Below are 22,156 nucleotides of genomic sequence, written 5' to 3'. Positions count from 1 at the left end.
GACTCGAACTTGGACTCGGACTCCTACATTCAGATCATTCTGACTCGGAAATTGAGAAAAAGACTCAACTTTTTTTATATCATTAGGCTATAATTTTAATATGTCATTAGAATATTATTTGGTGTATGCTTTTAATATCTAAATTATTAGTGCAATGTGGTGGAGTGTGGATTCTTTTTAATTTAAAAACATGTAGGCTATGCTTACTTTAGTGCGGAACTTGGACTCGACTCAGATTTTTTTTCAATGACTCGGACTTGAACACTGGTGACTCGAACCTGGAGTCGGACTCGAGGCATAGTGACTTGACTACTTGCTGTTACCTTGGTGAAGATGGGGAGCGGCAGGCCGTACTGGTCCTCCTCCAGACCCGACACCAGGCCCTGGGTCACCCCTCCCTGGCCGCTGACCCCCAGCGGCTGCACCGTGATCGGTGTTCCCGGCTGGGAGTCGAAGGCGTCCGGCGGCTCCGCCCCGCCGCCGCCGCCGGCTGCTTCTTCTTCTTTGGGGGCGGCGTCCTCCAGCACGCTGGGATCCAGGGTCTCCCAGTCGCTCTCGGAGGACTCGGGCGAGGCGCGTGAGGGCGGCCTGAGGTGGTTATTGTCCCCCTCCGTGCTGGTCCCTGAGGACAGAGGCTCTGCGGCTGGACGCGCCGCCTTCACGCCCTCCGGGGCCACGCCGGCGCTGGCGATGTCGGTGACGGACACGGAGACGAAGTCCTCGGCTCCCGAGACGCTCTCCACCAGACTGAGGTCGTCGGAGACGCTGCTCTTTGGTTTGTAGTGAGACGAATCCACCAGGCCGTGTTCGATCATACCTGCAGAGACACCACAGCGTCACACAGCCCGTCTGCTGCTGCTGGTAAACGTTTACACACCCGCACCGACTGCACGCCGCTCCATCTCATCAATATTACAGATTAGCCTTAACTTTAAAACAGCCTGATGTTTGTTATGACCAAACAACCTTCTGTACGTTACCTAAAACTATGCATTAAAAGTGATTTATTAAAATCACAACTCTATATGTTCAGTTCCCTTTCTGTCGACATGGATTGGATTCATTTGCACAACAAAATATATTTTATCAGCATATTGTAAATTATTGTAAAATAATTTTATTTGGTAATAATAATAATGAGAAGAAGAAATATAATAAACATTATTGCAATATTAATGAAATTATTATATGAATAATAATACCTTTTATAAATATTGTTGTATTTTTCCGACTATACTGCACACTTAAAATGCTCAAATTTTCTCTAAAATTTATGGTGCTCCTTATATATGATCACCGTTGTGCTTACGGCGGTACAATGCGCTCAAAAATCTGTTAAAATGTGTAAGTACGACTTTGGTTAGCAATGAAGTTGCTCCGCTCAATGGATATTAGGAGCACCTGATAGGACCCCTGAGCTGTCTACCAGACTGCCTGACTGTAATGTCTAAACTAGAAGTGCATTCATGTAAGGCAGCCTGGAGTACGCGCTAGCAACAATAAACCTAGTAAGTTAATTCAAAATAAAAGTTTATTTTGGTCTTATGTTAGAAACAGGGCAGTGTAGTCCAGCTACTCTGTCCTCCTGACAGAGACGATAGAGAGCTGAGGACGTGGAGGAGTGGTATTACACACCTGGGAAGAATATTTAATATGCCTTATAATCTGGTGTGGCTTATGGTCTGAAAAATACAGTATGTAAAAAATTGGCGATAAGTCATACTTAATACAGTAATGGTCAGGAATAAAAAGGCCCCCAGAGCACTTAAAATCAACGTTCAAACCTAAAGTAAAGTAAAATAAGAAAGGTCAAAGGTGCAGCCTTTGGAGATGCTGAGTAAAATTAAGAGTCCATGACAGAAAATGAGCCACTAGCTGCTGTGAAAACCCAGAAAAGGTGATGCCTATGAACTGCTTAGCAGAGGAAAAACAAGTTACTGTACACACCTCTTTATTCTGAATGTTCATCCCTACAGATCGCCTTATAATCAGACATTGCATTACGAATAATATTATTTTAAATTTTTTTAATAATGTTACAGTAAAAAATAAATTAAAAAAAAGTCATAACTTAATCAACAATGGTCCAAGTTCTGAACCTTGAGGAACGCCACATAAAATTTAGCAAGCTGCAAAATTAGCGGCTTGTTTTAATGTAAAAGACTGAAGAACGGTTTATTATATTAGAACGTTCTCCACCGTCCGCCTTCACACTTAGAACCAACTTGGATCAATGACCAACATCCTTCCTTGAAGCGGCGGGTTAGTTTCAGTCCTTAGACAACACCAGGAGAGAGTAACTCATCTACAGCATCCTCCAGACTCGTTGCTCCACCAATTTGGGAAAAGGTAAAACTTCAAACGATGCAGAATGAGAACTGCACTCAAGTCACCTCACAGGTTGGAGCAGAGAGGAAAAAGATCCCTGAACCCCCGGGACACGTTCTGAAACCGGCTCGTGGATCAAATGTTTTAGTTTAGTTTAGTAAAAACTTGTGTTGCGCCGATGCCATTTTCTAGTTTGGTAGTGAGATGTGTGTTGGAAATTATATTTTCTGTTGAAAATATGTTAAGACCCCCTGAAGTTGTAATTCTACCCCCCAAGTAACCATAACTATAATATCCAATTTGATTAGCTTGCAAGCTATCAGCATACCTGTTTCAGCGAAGCAGGTTAAATACTGTAACTGAAACACTTACAATTAGTGTTGCGCCGATGCCATTTTTTGGCCCCGATACCGATACCATTTGTTTGAAATTGATGTGTGTGTGTGTATATAAGAAGAACTGCATACTACTTAGGGTAGTAGAACTTTTTATTGCCTATCTGGAATGGGTGACAATAGTTGAATAAACTTTTGGCTCTCAAAGACCAAAATAGTGCAACATTGGTGAAATTATAACATGTATAATAGTAGTGCACACTGCAAAAACGGAACTAAAAATAGGTTAATTGTTCTTAAAATTAGTGTATTTGTCCTTGATTTGAGCAGGTAAATAAGATGATTTGCCAATAGAATAAGCTTTTTCACTTAAAATAGGAACAATTCATCTCCATCATCTTATTTCAAGTGCAGGATATCTAATTATCTTATTTTAGGGATCAAAATGCTCATTCCATTGGCAGATAATCTTATTTAGCTGCTCAAATCAAGGATAAATACATTAACTTTAAAAACATTTTACCGTACTTATTTTTAGATCCGTTTTTGCAGTGCAACAGTAAGACAGTAAAATGACATTAATAATTTAATAATCTCTTTTAAACCCTGAGTTTTGGCTCAAATGCCAAAAAAGTGCAACTTTCATGAACATATATAACATGTATAATACTAGTCGGGAGAGAGAAGGCTGCGTTCAAGTGACATACAAACATCAAAATGGTATCGGTGCCATATTTGTTGGTACTCGTTGATACCGATACCACCATTTTAGTGCTGGATCGGAGCCCCGTCCCATACTGGTATCGGTATCGGTGCAACACTAGTAAAAACCCAGATTATCTCTGCTTCATCCGTCTGTGACTCACTGTTGATAGGCTCCACAACGGTGGCGGCCTTAAAAGTACGTAAAGATCGCCACAAAGAGAGCCAGAGTAAAACTTTGGAGTAGACAGGACATAAGCAACACTTCAGGTCTCACTGTCGGCCATGATGTCCCTGAAGGGGCCGTCTCCCTGCAGAGGAACAATCTCAGGGTTCTAACTGGTTCAGGATTTTTCCTGCATTTTATATTTGGAAATATTTACATTATTATAGTATTTAGAAAATACTACAGCTTCCTTTTATTCTATTGCATTTATCCACAACTTAAAAGCTGGAGCATGAAATATTCTCAGACATTGAACTGGTCCACGGTGCAAAAAAACCCAAAAGGTTGAGGATCATAGCTGTAGAGAACTTTTGGTATTTAGGCCTTTTATTTACTTTTAATTTTATTTGCATTAAACATGTAAACACTGCAACACTTATAGCCACGGATAATTAATAATGTCCGTCCCAAGAAGGGCTTTAAATCAACACAAAGTAAAAAAAAAAAATTGTGAAGATTAGCACAGGTACCTTGCTAAAATATGTTCTCTTATCTTTCCCATTTTGAACAGGGGCAAAGAGAAATCTGTCATATTTATAAAGAATCAGAGATACTTTAATAATCCCAGAGGGAAATTACTTAAAGGAATACCCCAAGGAAGCAGGAAGATCAAGCTGCCTCGTTCAAGAAACCATTAATATGAACATTTCATCTGTTTTATACCCGATTTCCTCGGCCGTTTATCTATTTTTTACTTTTAATTTTGCCGTAAACTTCATCCTCTGCATCTTCACAACCAACTTTAGATCAGATTGCTTCTCCACTCCTACAAACTGTGTGTAACTCTGTGTCTTTGCCACTGCCACGCCTGAATTCCCCCCCATTGTGGCACAACAGAGGATTTTTTATTCTTAAGCGTTTATTTTACTTGTAAATAAAGAACGCGGTTCTTGTGGGCGTTACTGACCTGGGAAAAGTGACAGAACGGTCATCAGGGCTCCCACGAGTCTGTTTACAGGAGACACATAGAACAGGACCTGAAAACAGACGACTGTGTGGATCACATGTGGAAAACCAAGGCAACAAGAGCGATGAGACGTTATTCCCAGGCTGGACTCTCACCTTCTTCTCCAGCAGAATCAGCTTGAAGAGGATGACCACCTACGAGACGACGAAGAGCGATTTGTTAGAAGAGGTAAGACGTCTGCATCTTATTAATTAAACTGTTACCAACCTTGTGTTGAAAGTGTAGGATCAGGTCTCTGGGTGATAAACCTGAGGAGAGAAAATTAACAAATGAGGAAAACAAATACCGGATTTTGGGGAATATAAATCGCATCAGTCAAAATAAATCTGTCATAAAGAGGAAAAAAACGTAAATAAATCGCATTTATTTCAACATTTATTTCATACAATCCAAGACTAAAACTGACATTTAATCTAGTAAAACAACTTTCAGCATAACGGGCAAGTTGTCAAAATTACGGCTAAATTAGACAGTTAGCATAGCGATGCTACATGCTAAGCTAACAGTAGGACACGGATGTTTCAGAGCAACAAAAAGCTCAGATGCATCAGTGAAGTCGTAACCCGCCTGGACCACTGAGCTATATTATACACTGGAGTGCTGATTTTGCTGAAAAACTGAAGCCACTGGCCGCCATCTTGCTACTCCCTACTCTCACAGAATCCCACAGGATTTGGTTGCAACAACAAGCAGTTTTCTGGCTGTGTGAAAACGTTTCACAGGTAATTCTACAGTCAGTGGATGTACTAACACTATCAACTACTAGGAAATTAGGTGCTGAAATACTTTACATGTTATTCATATTAAATATATATATATATGTAATTATAAATATGTGTATATGTATATATGTATATATGTATACATATATGTAAATATATGTTTTTGTATATTGTTATTAATATATTTATAAATGTTATATATATGTATATTTAAATGAATAAAATGCAAAATATTTCAGCACATGACTTTCTAAGTACTTCATAGTTTTAGTACATAACATAAAAGTATATAACATTTGACATTTTAAAAGTTTTAAGCCCCCCTTAACATGAGAAAATCCTCGTTATTCGATGCTGTAGCGCACATATTCTCTAGTTACTGGGGGGAAAATAGGGAGTACCAATATGGCGGCTGGTGGCTTCAAAGCAACTCGATCTAACAGCGGGCGAATAGCACTCCAGTGTATTATATAGCTCAGCTGTAAGCTAGCGCTAGCTGCTATTAGCTTCACAGACAGCCTAATAACAGGTTCTGTAGCGGTCTGGGTCCTTCAAGCTGCACCACGCAACGCTCTGCTACGTTAACATACAAACATGTGTTCAGTCTTTGTTGTCTATAAGTTAATGTTTCCATTCATTTTAAGTTAAGGTGGCCAGATTTCAGTAACGAAAACCGGTAACGTCTCTGATTTAGTTGAGAATCTCTGTCAGGGGGTTGGTTTGTTTTACCCGATCTGGAACACTGACGGGTTGAAGGCGCGTTTTCTGCTCAGCTCTTCTACCGCGTTGGAACAGCAGCAGGACCGGGTAAAAACCTCTCGTTGTGCTCCAAAAAAAAGTTAAAAACGTTGCAATGAGTGCTGTAACGAGTTTACAGCACTCGGAGTGCTGTAACGAGGAGTCGTGTTTCTGTTGAAGTTGCATATTATCTAAGCCATTACATGGCCTTTGTTTGGGCAGTAGTATAAAGCTTGGTACTCCACATTAATCCAGACTTTTTGAATTGAGAAAGCTTCCTGGAGAGGAAGCGAAACGTCTTCAACTACGGAAAACAAGTCCAGTTGCTTTGTTTTTTTTTACTTTTTTTTGGAGTGACCATGACCTGGATGACTGAGAATCTTCACCAGCATATTCTAGTTGTGCTAAACATTTTTACTCCATCATGATACACTGAAATCTGGGACATTTCTGGAGACAGGTCATGAAAAACAGTGTCAGAACCCGGAAAACAGGGACGTCTCGTCATCCTATTGTAAGTGGTACAGGAGAATTATAGTTCTCACAAGCCTAGGGCGCCCTCTTGTGGCTAAAGTCGGTAATGTTTACTCCTTGGTTCATGCTGGTCAGTATGGATTACCATTTAAATTTGATATATAAGTCACAGGATAAGCCAAACTATGAAAAAAAGTGCGACTTATAGTCCGAAGAATGTGGTAAACATTTTTCTGTGAAACAGCATTAAAAACCAAACATGTGATCAGCTTGCTGGTGGGTGTGTACCTAGATAAACCTGCGATCCCTCCAGGGAGGAGCCCCTCAGAGAGCCGTTCATGTGCTCGTACAGCTCCTGCACAGGAAGTCACAGGTGGTTAGGACAGGAAACAGGAAGTGAACCTCAGGTAAGGTCGGACGGTGCTGTTCACCTTCAGGATGGAGATCTGTGAGAAGTCCTTCTCCTCAAAGTAGGCGTGAGTGATGAGCTGCAGCTTAGCTTGAAGCAAACCGTACAGAGGCTGTAAATGAAATAAAAACGCTGCGTCAGCATCATCAGACTGTGTGATTCAGATGCATCATGAGCCTGAAAACGCTGAAGAAATCTAATTTATTTCTGTCTGCTGGAGAGATTCATGAATCACTGCGCTTCCTGATAACGACGGAGACGCACTGATACTAAACAGCTGATCAGCTGCTTCCTGTAAGGCGTCACCCATCCTGAACCGCCAAGGAGGAGAAGGAAGCATTTTATTCTAGCTAGATTCATCCCTGAACAGTAAAGGACGGATAAATAAAAACATCATTAAAGCCGAGATCTTTGTTCCATTTTTATTCAGCTGATTCTTTTAATACTCATTTATTAAGGCCTGTTTTAACTAAATTAATGCTGTATGATTAAACACGAGTAATGTTTTGTTTTTTTATTATATATCTTCTGTGGTTTTATAGTTGTTTTTATTTTAAAGCACTATGCGGTTCATCTGTCAAAGGTGCTAAATACATAAATTTAACTTATTTTATGTTAAGACTTAAAAAATCTTACTCAATCTTTAGTACTTTTGTTAATTTTTTTTATTTTTAAAATAATAAGTAAAATTCACCAAGAATTTACTCTATATTTTCATGAATGGAGGGATAGACGGAGTAAACAGGTTTGTCTGCTTCCCACTCCTTTTTGAGCTAAATATGTTTCTTGTTTATGTATAAATAAAGTATTATGTAAGAAAAAAAATTACCTGGATGACTTAGACAATGTTTTGTTTGTACTGCAAGTGTAAATATTGCACATATTTGTGTATATGTGTATGTATATATATTTTTGGTTCCTTTTTTACTTTCTCTTTTCTTTTTTCCTTTTTATATGACTTGAAATAAAGCAATCTACCAACTATTGGAAGGAAATATGCATATGGTAACTATATGCATATTTAAATTCAAGTATTTTCTAGAAACTCAGTTATTTACGTACTTATTACAGCTAGTTAAATAAATGAAAGGTGAAGAAATAAATCCTGGAAATGTTATTTCCTAATTTATTTTTCCTTTCTCCATCCTTAATTAAACCTAAATAAAGATTAAATGCAGGCTCTGAACGTGTCAGGAGCTCTGATCCCTGAGTTTACCCCCCCTGACGACGTGAACTGAACTTATTTTGTTACATCTCATGATGGCGGCGTGCGGCTGACGCGACTCACCACTCGACTGAGGACGCAGACGCTCTTCTGGACCGTCTCTCTGGTGACGTCGGCCTGTCGCACCTTTAGGGCCTGAAACAAGAACCGGAAACAAGGAAAGCTAACAACGTGCAGCAAAGTGTCTCTGTGCATCATGTGGACCATTGATGCTCCTGATAGGTCAAAGTTCAGAGTGTAGAATCCCTCAGAGTGTGTCATATCTGCACTGACCTTGGCCTCTATTTGGCGATAGCAGGACACTCCATAGACGCACCTCAGGTCTCCGCTGAGAGGCGGCAGGTGGAAATAGACGGTGTCTGCAACACAGGAACCAGATCAATCAGCCCCATGAGGAGAAACGACCAACGCAGGATACGCACACACTGCAGGTCTTCATGCTCAGATACCATTTTATGCTGAAGTCGGGGGTTTTTAGGTGGCCGTTTATATTATTTTGTATCTTTTTGACTTCCTTTGTTTAGAGGCGGCTCTGGTTTCCTCTGTCACTAAAAGACGTGCTGGTCAGGTCGGCCATTAGTGGCGCTCAGTCGCAGCGGCTCAGGCTGACCCTCCATCTGATCTACGACGTTTTGTTGTATGTATAATGACAAATAAAAGCATCTTACTTTATATTATTATTAAAAATTATTATTTAATGCAACCACCATCAGACCTCTGTGTAAACGGTTCAAGACCGCAAAGCGACCCTTCATGCTCAGATAACAGGAGACGTCATAGAGCTGTTTACGGAAGTAATGCTGAATGGAATTGTTTCTAGAAGTGTTCAATAAAGTTTTGTTAAAAAAACAACAACTCGAAAACATAAGAAAACATGAATACCGGCCAGCATCTCTACTTATTATTACAAAGCTGTTGAGCAACGATAGCCGATAATATTAAGACCACATTGTAGAGAGACGAAGTAAAGTGAGAAATAAGCAGCACAGCTATTAAATTTGTCGTTTTTTATGCACAGAGTGCACAAATGCCCTTTGCACAATTAAATTCTGCACATACAAATGGTTTTAAAAATTCTCACCTGTACACTGTGAGTTCTCCTGTATTGTTTACATCTCAATTGTTTACTTCAAATCACTGATGCACCTATACTGTAATTCAAATTTACTGTAATTTACAAGCTGTATGCAAACAAAATTTCGTTCTGTACGCACTCTGTGCATACAAAATGACAAATAAAGTCTAACAACGGCCATTATTGGAGCGCTAAAGGCTACAGCTGTGAGGATGTGGAGTGATAGACGGATAAAATGCGATATGACAATTCAGACTGCGGACGCTTTGAAAAAATCTGATCTGTATCTGAATTAGTGCCACATGTGGAAGTGACAAAGATCGGATTTTTTGTGGGTCAAACAATCAAATTGGGCCGTTTACCCTGCTAGTTCTTATATTGTTTTCATTAGGGATGCATGACATATCGGTATGGATTCTGGTACCGCTCCCTTAAGTAAAACTGGGGCTGACATTAGCAACCGACGCAACCCAGGATTATTGGGGGATTGATTTGTTGTTTGTATATGTTTAAAAAGACATGAGAAATTAAACTGGGGAAAAAAAAATCTTATTATTAAGATGAAAAATCGCAATCAGATTATTTTCCAAAATCGTTCAGCCCTAATATTTGTTTATCAGAATGGGCTCAGATCTTAATATCGGTGCATCTTTACGTTTCATCCCTCCTGACCGAGTCCAGTTAAAGACCCGCTCGTTTAAATCGACCGCACTGACACAGAGGAACGTGAAAATTTAGGAGGAAGAGTTTGTAACAAAGCAGACGAACTTTTGATCCTGTAAAAAAAAAAAAAAACTCCAAAGTGACCAGATATACGTCCACAGAAGCGATTCTTCTAAACACAACATGAACAAGTCTGCAAAAAACAACCTGGACCAGAACCTGTTCATGAGGTGAGAAAATAAACCAGGAGGACAAAAAGAGGCTCAACAAATGTTAATTATCCAAAACGGGTTCATCTGTGATCTGAAAGCAGGAACTAAAGAGCATAAAAACGTGTGAAAACCAGATGAACAGAGAGGAACAGCAGGAGTATCCTGGGTGAGTTTTAACGTCACTTTTTACACTCATGTTCTCTGGAGGATCACTAATGCAACGGTTCCCCTTTTCTCTCTGGCGGTGATCCAGTTCATCTCTCACAGCAGCTTTTGTCTCCCTCTGTAACCAAAACCAGGTAACCTGACTGAGCCCGGCTGCTTTATGGGCCGCCGAGGCTCCACAGAGCATAAAAGATTTATTATGCAGTATAACAAAAAAAAAAAACAGAAGAGGAGGCGATAAGAATACAGGAACGAGTTAAAAATTAGACACAAAGAAATCTGTCTGCAGGAGAAGCCGAGTTCTCCTGGTCCAGATCAAACCATGATGACTGCCTGCATGTTGACTTTGGCTCAGCTCCTAATGTTTGCCTTCACAGACGTAGAAACTACAACATGCTCACACCACCGCAGCCTAAAGCGCTTCCTTCATCAGAGCTGTGCCTCCAAACAGAGCAGACGATAATTCAATAACAAAAAATAAAGATCGATAGACGAATGTCGATGATAGAAAAAAAAAAGGATCAATAAAAAGTTCAATAGAATAACAGTTTTACTTCCTTTTGCATTCTAGCCAATCATGTAGGTTAATATTGCATCATTACATCCTCCCAACCAATCACAACGCAGGCCCAGGAACTAAGCTCCGCCCCCTTCAAAGAGTTCAGAGAACAGGCGTTCTTTTTTCTTTTTTTTAAATACGTGCAGTTTTGGTAAAAAGTTGGTTGAATAAAGGGTTGAGTTAGAATTCAGTGTTTGTGTCTTTATCTATAAACAGGTTGTTAAGCTACAGCGTAAAATGCCCTAACCTGACTCTCGCCTAGCTTAACTCACATCCATCTGGGACCTCTCCCATAGAGAGTGATTTCTCCCATAGACATATATACGTAGACGCGTCATAGGGCGCAGGTTCGCACGTCAACGTCACCGCCATATTGTATGTGGCAGAAAAAAGTCGAGTTCTGTTATTGTGAACGTGAATCAGAGAAGATGCCTCATTCCTGTGCTGCAATAAATACACACACACGCATATATATATATATATATATATATATATATATATATATATATATATATATATATATATATATATATATATATATATATATATATATATATATATATATATATAATGTGTGTGTATGTGTGTGTGTTTATGTGTTATGAATATAAGGATAAATTTGTTAAATCTAAACATTGTGGTCTTCATTATTTCATAAACCCGTGTCACAGGAGAACCTTTAGGAACAGACTTTTTGGGTGAGTATTAAAGAGGTAAAATTAATAATATGAGGAAAAAAAAGTCCTAAAGTAAAAATAAACTAACAAACACAAAAGTGATAATGTTATGATAAAAACATCATATTATGAGAATTAAGGGGGAACATTTCCAGAATAATCACAGTTTGCAGAATTATTTCACTCCTGGAGTAATAGGGCCAGGTTAGATTATTTTAATTATTTTTATTCTTTAGGAGAATACATTCAGGAGAATGAAGCTAAAGGGATACGAAAATAAACTTGTAATATTACAAAAAAGAAATACAACGAATACAAAGTATATTCATAGATTAAAGTCCCTCTGATACTGTTTAAGTAACTGAGTAACTGCAGATTTGCCACATTTAAGATGGCGGACGCTCTGACGCATCGCGGCATAGGCAGAACCCGCCCAATGACGCGTCTACTCTTATATTATGTCTATGATTTCTCCAACCAATTTTATGGTCTGGCCAATCAGGACGCAGGGCTGGAGTTTCATAGATGTGACGTAGTGGAGAAGCGACCGTGACATGAGACTGTTTTGATTCAGACAGCAATGGCGGCTCGCATCGAGGAAGCAAGCGTTAACATTGATGCTGCTATTTCTTCCGTGTAGAGCTGGGCGATAAATCGATTTAATCGATTAATTCGAATTTACAATTCTTTAAGATTTCATTTTTGGAAAATCTGGATTTTATTCTGCCAATACACTCATTGGGTTTCCATGAAGAGAACAGCATGTGATGCTGAATATACGTTTAGACAAATGTATTGTCAAAATATTGTTAAGTAGAAACTTTTTTTTTACCATAATACGAGGTACTTCATTTACTTATTTACTTTTTTTTAAACTTAGTTTGACGTTCACAAGTGCAGTGAAGCCTGTTCTTAGCTCAATGTGTAATACCACTAGCAGCAAATGTTTTGTTATATTTTCATTGTTTATAATGGCACGGCTGCCATCTTGTTTTACAAGCATGTTTCACAGCTTGTTTTTAGTTGCACTTTGAATTCAGGTCAACTCCCTGCAAAAATGCTTGACATAAAAAGCAAGGTTTTAAAATAATTTCTTTAATTTCTTTTTATGAAACAAAAAGGAGGAAAAAAATCGATTAATCGGATTTGGTATGATAAAATCGGATATTTATTTTTTAATCCATATCGCCCAGCCCTACTTCCGTGTTGTCCAATCTACCTAATATTGTTTCATTAAAAGAACATCAGAGAACGGCTCTGAAGGCTTTTGTTGGTGGAAACCATGTTTTCGCCCTTCTACCGACCGGATTTGGCAAGTTTTGTTTTCCGGGGCGCGTCCGTGGTTAGCGGTTAGCACTAACTATGTTAGGAGGCCTTTAGTCCTCAACGCGGATCGACTCCGACCCGCGGCGCTTTGCCGCCTGTCTTCCCCCCTCTTCCTGTCAGCTCACTGTCAATAGAACGCGTGCCACTAGAGTTTCTCTAACACATTTAAAAAAAGTTTAGTTTTTTCCTGCGTCGCTATCATCAGCGTCACAGGTTAGCTTCGGTGTGAGTGGTTGAAATAGCACGTCGATAAAGATGACAGACAAGTGGCTTATCCAATCATATGCAAGGATTTTTGGTAAGGCCCAGCCTTCAATAAAGGCAATTCCTGTGGAGAGGTCCCAGATGGATGTGACATGCGTCTGGCCAGAGTCAGGTTAAAAATGACCAGGGCTGCACTTAAAATAAATGTTTTGCATTTGTTAATAATTATCGATCTCAATCAATATGATTTCTATTTAATTGATATGCTTTGTTTTTTATATATCGTCCAGCCTTACCTCCTCTCTAAATAAACCAACCAGGAAGTTATTTTATCTAATATCCTGTCTGGTTAAACCCCCCCCTCCACTGATGACGTACCTTCCTGGTAGTTGTGGGCTCCGTCAGGCAGAGCCAGGAACGGCAGGTACTTCCACTCCTCCGGCAGCAGGCCGCTGTCGTGGGCCTCGTTGGGCATCAGCGGCGGATACGAGAACTCCACCTGAGGACAGAGAGACGCACACAGAGACGTTCACTTCCACTGCAGCAACACAGTTTACGCCCAACCAGCTCAATTACCCCGAGTCCAGCCTGGAATAGTGCAGAGACTGGAAGTGGGACAACATGCAGCCATCAGCATGACGGAGCAAAACCAGAAATGTTTTAATTCCAGCCCAGACCATCAACCCTCCACCACCGTGCCTGGCTGCTGCTACGAGGCTCATTGAGCTGCTTTTGCTGTTTCTGATCTTCTAATCTGGTTTGGTCTGAAAATTTATCCAGAATTCAGTTCCAGGGAGTCTCATTTTTTTTCCATCTGACGCCATATTCTACGTAAAAAGAAGAGATTTTTTCTTTTAAAACTACAAAACAAGCTGAGATTTCATCTCCTAGGATAATTGGCCGCCGACTTGAAGATTCCCCAGCAGTAAAACCTTCATATATTCTGAATAAATGTCCTTTTAACCCGTCTCAGAGTGTCCCTCTCTGGTCACTGCTGATTACTTTACGCTTTGGCATTGATTAAAACACAGATCTACGCTTCTACAGATGCTTCATCATGATTAAAGAAAACATCTCAACATGAAGTTGAACCTCGTTGAGGAAGTTGTTCTACATTTAGATGCTTAAACTTCTTTAAAATGACACGTCTCTGCTCGGTTGCTTTTAGAACAGAGTTATTTTTGGACACTAATGTTCTTATTCTGACAGTTTTTTTTTAGATCAGGGGTTTACAACCTGTGGCTCTTTACACCTTCAGCTTTGACTCTTAAAAACTTTAGACCAAAAATGCAGGGAGGGAAAATTTATCAATGTTTGTAAATGTAAAGTTAATTTACCATTTCTCGCTTTAGAATGAATTTAGTTCTGCAATATATGCATAATATTTCCAGAAAGAAAGAAACTAATGGTGTAGAATATTTTATAGCTAAATTAAGCATCTTTTTGTCAATAGGTTGCAAACGACTTGCTTTTTCATCATTTTGATGCCATTTGCTATAAAAATCAAGAAGAATAAAGAAAATGTATTAAATCTAATCATAAAAATACTGTTGGTTTAAATAAATAATAAAAACTGTTGATCTTTAATTAAAAAAAAAATGTAAACAAATTTCCTATAGCATAAAATAAAAACAAGCTGCTGTTTCAAAGAGATGTGTAACTTTACACTGCAAAAACGGATCTAAGAATAATTAAAATGTTCTTAAAGTTAGAGTATTTATCCTTGATTTGAGCAGGTAAATAATATTATCTGCCAATGGAATGAGTATTTTTACCCCTAAAATAAGATAATTAGACATACTGCACTTGAATAAGATGATTGAGATGAATCGTTCCTATTTTAGGTGCAGAAATCTTATTCCATTGACAAATTATCTTATTTACCTGCTCAAATCAAGGACAAATACACTAATTTTAAGAACATTTTAATTATTTCTAGTTCTCTTTTTGCAGTGTAGTGGCTCTAAACCAAATAAGTTTAGCGTCACCGTGGTCAGAAATGGCTCTGCGGGTTGGAAAGGTCGCGGTTTTAGATCTTTTAACAACGCTGAGCTCATTAAAAAGCAGAAACGCTGACCGCGGTGAAATCGTTCCGACTAAAGCTGAGACGCTGAGCTAAAAACCTGTTGCTCCTGAACGCAGCACACGCCCACAAACAGTGACTCAGGAGTCTGAGAGGACGAACGCGGGGCCGAGGCGTCGGCGCTGGCTCTGCAGGACCGATGAGCTCCAGGCAGGAAGGAAACCTGCGTTACGACCTTCCCAGTAGTTTACGGCAGGGTCAACGTAGAGAGCGGATCACGCTGAATAATAAAAACGCTGCGCTGTCGTCATCTGTACGATTTATCTGAAGTTTGTTCCAAGTTAACATTGTTATTACTGCTAATCTTGGCTGTTAATCATTCTGCCAGCCTTTGTTAAGGATGTACACTGCAAAAACAGATGTAAGAATAAGTAGAAATGTTCTTAAAATGTGTGTTTTTGTCCCAGATTTGAACAGGTAAATAATATTATCTGCTAATAGAATGAGTATTTTGACCCCTAATATAAGATAATTAGACATCCTGCACTTGAAATAAGATGATGGAGATGAATTGTTCCTATTTTAAGTGCAGAAATCTTCTATTGGCAGATCATCTTATTTACCTGCTCAAATCAAGGATAAATACACAAATTTTAAGAACAATTTAGTTTTTTTTTAGTGCCGTTTTTGCAGTGTAGGAACTTCAGCTTCCAGACTTCAGTCTGAAGACGCACCGATCACGATATTATCGGCTGGTTCTTAGGAAGAAGTGCAGAATCCAACAGGAAATGAAAGAACTAAGTGTGTAACCATCATGCTGCTGGCTGACGTGTTCCTAATAATCTCATTTTAGCCTTTAGACTACAGAGAGCATGAATGAATTAAAACGCTCAGTGACTTTAAGATTTCACGCATGACTTCCTCGTATCAACCGTTTAATGACAGCAGACACTTCTCTCTTCTCAGGACACCCTTCTGCTAGGAATACTCTGACATTATACTTCTGAAAATGGACTCTTAACGAGATTATTAATACAAGGGATAAACCTGACAATTTATATTAGGGCTGGGCAATAAATCGATTTAATCGATTAATTCGAATTTACAATTCTTTAAGATTAAATTTTTGGAAAATCTGGATTTTATTTTGCCAATACACTCATTGGGTTTCCATGAAGAGAACAGCATGTGATGCTGAATATATGTTTAGGCAAATGTATTGTCAAAATATTGTTAAGTGGAAACTTTTTTTTTACCATAATACGAGGTACTTCATTTACTTATTTACTTTTTTTTTTTTAACTTAGTTTGAAGTTCACAAGTGCAGTGAAGCCTGTTCTTAGCTCAATGTGTGATACCAGCAAATGGTTTGTTATATTTTTATTGTTTATAATGGCACGGCTGCCATCTTGTTTTACAAGCATGTTTCACAGCTTGTTTTTAGTTGCACTTTGAATTCAGGTCAACTCCCTGACGAAATGCTTGACATAAAAGCAAGGTTTTAAAATAATTTCTTTCATTTCTTTTTATGAAACAAAAAGGAGGAAAAAAATCAATTAATCAGATTTGGTATGATAAAATCGGAGATTTAATTTTTAATCCATATCGCCCAGCCCTAATTTATATACAGGATCAAATCATTTTCTGATAAATTAGAGGTCTCCATCATCTTTATAATTCTGCCCGGGTCAACATGTCGACTCGTCAGACAATCTAAGAAGAAGTGGGATTTTCTTTCTGTGGTCGTCCTGGTTTTAGAAATGAAAATGAAAACAGAAACAGGTTAGTAGACCTGCGGTGAAACCTGCAGAGTTTTCACACAAACGTGGATCCTTTGGTACCGACTATGATGTTATAGATAATAAGAAAGCAAAAAATCTGACGCATTCATGGAAAAACTAAATCCTGGACTCCAAAAATAGTTAAAAAAACAAAAGAACTGGACTTTTTTCCAAAGTTTGAAGACGTTTCGCTTCCCATCCAGAAAGCTTTCTCAATTCAAAATGTCTGGACTAATGTGGAGCTCCCAGCTTTATATTATTGCCCCAAAAGGCCTTATTATGGCTTAGATAACATGCAAATTAAACAGAAACTGGTCCACTCCTTTGCAATGGGGAGTCGTTAGGTTCATCGTTAGCCTGGTTTACAGGAGAAATGTTTTAATCACCTGCATGGAGGTGATGATTGAGGCGATAATTGGAAGGAATTAAAACTTATTGCTGTTGTAAGTGTTTGAAAGTTGAAACCTAAGGCCTCCTCCTCTGTTTAAGGTTGTTTTTTCTCTCTTAACGTAGATGGCTTCCTTCACGCACCTTTCAAACCATCTGTCTTCTTTGTCCAAAATGTGGACATTTTGGTCCTCATAGAGTGTCCTTTGTCCTTAAGGTGTAAGTGGACAGCAGAGTCTTGACCTGAGGAGCTCTCCTGTGTTGAGCCATGCGTCTGTGGAGACATTGTTTGCTTTCTCCAATATAAAGATCAGAACTCTTTATTTTGGAGAAACGAAACGTCTTCAAACTTTGGGGGGAAAAATAGTCCAGTTGTTTTGTTTCTAACCCTAATCCTAACCTAACCTGGATGACTGAGAATCTTCACCAGCATAGGTAAGGCAAGGCAAGGCAAGGCAAATTTATTTATATAGCACAATTCAGTACAGAGACAATGCAAAGTGCTTTACATGATTAAAATATAGGAATAAAAGCAAGTAGGGATAGAATGTAGAAACAGAGAAACATTTAAAAACAGTAAAACCGTTTAACTTGAACATTCAAAGGCAACTTTAAACAAATGTGTTTTTAATCTCGATTTAAAGGAACTCAGGCTTTCCGCACTTTTACAGTTTTCTGGGAGTTTGTTCCAGATCAGTGGAGCATAGGAACTAAATGCTGCTTCTCCATGTCTGGTTCTGGTTCTGGTTCTGGTTCTGCAGAGCAGGCTGGAGCCAGAAGACCAGAGTGGTCTGGATGGTTGATGCCCTGATAACAAGTCTGTGATGTATTTAGGTGCTAATTTAGGGATTTATAGACTAACAGAAGGATTTTAAAGTCTATTCTCTGAGATCCAGGGAGCCATGGAAGGACTTCAGAACCGGGTCCATGTTCTCTACGTTCTTAGTCTTAGTGAGGACTTCAGAACCGGGTCCATGTTCTCTACGTTCTTAGTCTTAGTGAGGACTTCAGAACCGGGTCCATGTGCTCTACTTTCTTAGTCTTAGTGAGGACTTCAGAACCGGGTCCATGTTCTCTACGTTCTTAGTCTTAGTGAGGACTTCAGAACCGGGTCCATGTTCTCTACGTTCTTAGTCTTAGTGAGGACTTCAGAACCGGGTCCATGTTCTCTACGTTCTTAGTCTTAGTGAGGACTTCAGAACCGGGTCCATGTTCTCTACGTTCTTAGTCTTAGTGGAAGGACTTCAGAACCGGGTCCATGTGCTCTACTTTCTTAGTCTTAGTGAGGACTTCAGAACCGGGTCCATGTTCTCTACGTTCTTAGTCTTAGTGAGGACTTCAGAACCGGGTCCATGTTCTCTACGTTCTTAGTCTTAGTGAGGACTTCAGAACCGGGTCCATGTTCTCTACGTTCTTAGTCTTAGTGAGGACTTCAGAACCGGGTCCATGTGCTCTACCTTCTTAGTCTTAGTGAGGACTTCAGAACCGGGATTGTACCGATTCAGTGAGATGTTCACATATCCTTCCACCAATCAGACTAAAAATCACAGTAACCCTCTGCAGTTATTATTTTTTGGATGACCAGGTCTGACTTCTAGCTGCAGGGATTGGTTTAACTGGGCGACTTTGTAGCGTTTCCAACGCTGAAGTTACTTTTAACAGGCCTGGCATTTATTTCTAGACCAGCTGAGAGCAGACAGTCGGGGCTCAGCTGTGAAGATCAGAGAGGAAGAGGAGGCCGCATGGATCCAAGAGCCGAAGAACCAACCGTCTGATGCCCAGCAGGAGACCGCCGACCCACACCCAACGCCACGGGCACAAACACAGAGCATCATCTCATCTTTACGTAAGGAAAAACTCTCCCTTTCTTTCTTTCTTTTTTTTAATCCTTCATGGTGGAGGGCAGCTGCTCCTGAGGCTGCAGAGCGACACGCTGCAGACAGATGGAGAGCGGCGACAGCCTGGAGTCTGGCTGTGGGCTCTGTGGCAGCCGGCTGACCTCACACGTTTCATTAATTATACAGGACCGGGGAACCAGAGGACGGACATGTTCAGCACGTCCACTTCCACTGATTAGCAGACGTTTGCTGCCGCTGGCTGCACCGTTAACATGTCAGCAGTAAAAAATATGGAACTAGTTGTTTAATTCATTCAAAGGAGGCTGTTAGTGTTTAAGTTTACGTTAGAAAGACTAAAGAGTCGGATGTCCAGGATTAAGGTCTTTTTTTTAAGTTTTTTTTTTGTCACCTATAATTGCATAAATGACACCTTTTCTACCTTTTCTATTCACCTTTAAATCAAGATTAAAAACACATTTGTTTAAGATTGCCTTCAACTGTTCTAGTTAAACTGAATCATCACTTTTTTTGTTCTATTTTCTATCTACATTTTATTCCTACTTGCTTTTATTCTGTTTAATTTTGCTATATTTTAAATCATGTAAAGCACTTTGCATTGTCCTTGTACTGAATTGTGCTATATAAATAAATTTGCCTTGCCTTGCCTTTGCCTTCTAACACATTCCCAACCCACTCCGTCTTTTCCCAGATGAGGACCACAGCATCTGACTCGAGACATGCTAATCCCAGATCAAGTGAGGGATCCAAATCCTCTGTAAAGGCGGCCAACCGGACCAAATCAAAACAAAACACACGACAGAGCAACAAAATCAGAAGACTTGAACCGGTCGTGTCTAAAAACTTCCATTTAAAAACAACTCAATGTGTTTATGTTGATCTATGTGACAGGATTCAGCACAAAACTCGTTAAAAGGAAAGAAAAAATGTAAATTGAACTAAACAGAATTTGGAGCACACACCTCCAAATTGCGCCCTGCCTTCAGTATAATGAGAGATTGATGGAAATTGTGAGTTTTTCAGGCTGTCGTCTGAACCGACGTATTTACGTGGAAACCGTGGAAAAGAAAGCACACCGCTCTGGCTCTGCTGGAAGCAAGAAGACTAGCTTTTACTGTGATTCTATATTTTTATATATTTTCTGTATGTTTGTTACTGTACGAACAGAAACAATTAAGCTTTGAATATTAGGGAAATGAAGCTTGTTCCAGTGAAACTAAAGCAGTCTAGTCAAGGTCTTACTTAGCTTGCTCCTTCGTTAATGTAATGTTTTCCTTTTCTTGTGTAATATTTACCTCTGTAATGTCTTTCTGTTCATCTACAGCACTTTGAATCATCTTGTTAATGAAAATTGCTACATAAATAAACTTGCCTGGCCTTTCAGGCTGCAGAATTAATATAATATGTACCTGCCAGGCTGTTAAGGAAACCTTTGAGTTTGAGGAAGAAGGAGCAGCACGATCCGTTTGATCTGCGGTTTGGCTAAAAAACTCCAACCACGTGCAAACCATGGTGTAGCTGGAGCTGTCAGAGACTAACCCAGCAGGCTGGTTGATCTGAAAACAGCACGAGGAAGTAGGGCAGGTGCAAAATAACAGCTTCCCACAATCGTTTTGCTCCCTCTCACACAAAAGAAGCCCTGGAGCAGATCTCTCAACTATGGAGAGGCGCACACACCTCCAAATTTCGCCCCGCCTCCTGTGGGATGGTTACTGGGAGACTGAGGGGGGGGTTGTAAATTTTACGGGCAAATATTTGAACATACCCTCTAGCAATATTGTTAATGCAATAGCTGGAAGGATATCAGATTTCCAGACATTCAAACTCCTCCAGTCAATAATAGCAGGCCAGCTGATTGGTCTTCTGTTGACCTTTTTACCCATGCTTGGTAAAATCTTAGTACCCAACATGCTAAAGCTCAAAGAGAAGGATTGAGGAGTCATTATGATGGAAAAGAAGAAGAAAATTAGAGAAATCCAGGTTTAATTGCCACCGATACAACAAAAGAAGACATTATTTGCATGCAAAGCACCAGTTTGTAACTCCTAATGTAATATTACATGCAATGCAATCCTTGCTGATGTAAATATTGCACACAGTGATATCGCTGTGAGAATATATTTGCACTGCAGCCCTATTTCAGACAAGAGTTTTAAACTGTAATAACCCCAGTTGTTTTGTTTTTTTGCAGCGGCAGCTGCGGGAAGAATGATTTTCTGGTTTAAATAAATGCACGTGGGTCATTTTATGCATTAATCTTTGTTTAAAACAGTGTTACTGAGACATTTTTTGTACTCCAAGTCACCAAGCTGTGCAGGTCTGCGCCTAAACACAGACACAAGACCGCACAGAGAGCATAAACGAAAATTAGGACGCACATCCATCCACTAATTATCAGCCAGGAAACAATAAGAAAATAACTGCAAACACGTGCAGGAGGTGAGAAAAGGAGTTTGTCTCGTTTTACAGGAAATATGTCACACTTCTGATATCTCTGCTGGAGGATTAAAAACCACCGCAACAAGTAAGCCGATCACTAATCTAATCGATCGGCTACGATTAATCGATCGGTTGAATGAACCCGATGCAGGATCAGGTGGAAAAAACATTGAACTGAGCTGGAAACAGCCGCAGATCCCAGAGTAAACAGGTGATTATTCACCTCCACGCAGGTGAAACACGCAGCACTCCTGCTTATTATTGACGATATTACCTCCTAAACGTGATTGTTATAGTTAAATGATGACGTAAGCATTGTGAGGGTTAACATTCCCACACAACTGAGCAGTGAACCCGGTGGGAACGCGCCTTTAACCGGCAGATAGTTAGCCGCGGTTAGCACGAAGCGGGCGGTTGGAGGAGCTACCTGACAGCCTTTCTTGTGGTGAAATCCGACCACGACGATGTGCAGCACCGGCCCCTTCGCTTCGTCTCTGGCCTCGGACTCCATGTCTGCCGCCAGGCTTCGGTTCTGCCAGTCGCTCCGGTTTCGCTTTGCCTTCGGGAGTCCGATGTAAACAGCGAACGGAGCCGAGTTTTAGCCCCGAATCAACAGACAGGCAGCAAACAGCACCAACCTGACCTGACGCGACTGCAGCGGCA

General features: G+C 39.9%; 1 protein-coding gene across 1 annotated transcript in view; it reads right to left on the bottom strand.

Annotated features, from left to right (window-relative positions):
• Window positions 1–22,156, bottom strand: part of avl9 (AVL9 homolog (S. cerevisiase)) — a 38,950-nt gene extending 16,794 nt beyond the window's left edge. The window contains exons 1-10 of the mRNA XM_012882593.3: window positions 21,921–22,156; window positions 13,386–13,506; window positions 8,400–8,485; window positions 8,190–8,261; window positions 6,924–7,013; window positions 6,781–6,847; window positions 4,766–4,806; window positions 4,654–4,692; window positions 4,499–4,568; window positions 324–817 (exon numbers count right to left, since the gene is read on the bottom strand). Coding sequence (XP_012738047.2) covers window positions 324–817; window positions 4,499–4,568; window positions 4,654–4,692; window positions 4,766–4,806; window positions 6,781–6,847; window positions 6,924–7,013; window positions 8,190–8,261; window positions 8,400–8,485; window positions 13,386–13,506; window positions 21,921–22,004 — 1,164 coding nt within the window. The 5' untranslated portion in view covers window positions 22,005–22,156. The remainder of the gene's footprint in view (window positions 1–323; window positions 818–4,498; window positions 4,569–4,653; window positions 4,693–4,765; window positions 4,807–6,780; window positions 6,848–6,923; window positions 7,014–8,189; window positions 8,262–8,399; window positions 8,486–13,385; window positions 13,507–21,920) is intronic.

This window comes from Fundulus heteroclitus, chromosome 21, assembly GCF_011125445.2.
Source record: "Fundulus heteroclitus isolate FHET01 chromosome 21, MU-UCD_Fhet_4.1, whole genome shotgun sequence".
NCBI lineage: Eukaryota > Metazoa > Chordata > Actinopteri > Cyprinodontiformes > Fundulidae > Fundulus > Fundulus heteroclitus.
Note: the sequence above shows the minus strand (reverse complement) of the source record. Positions and strands in the feature narration are given on the sequence as shown.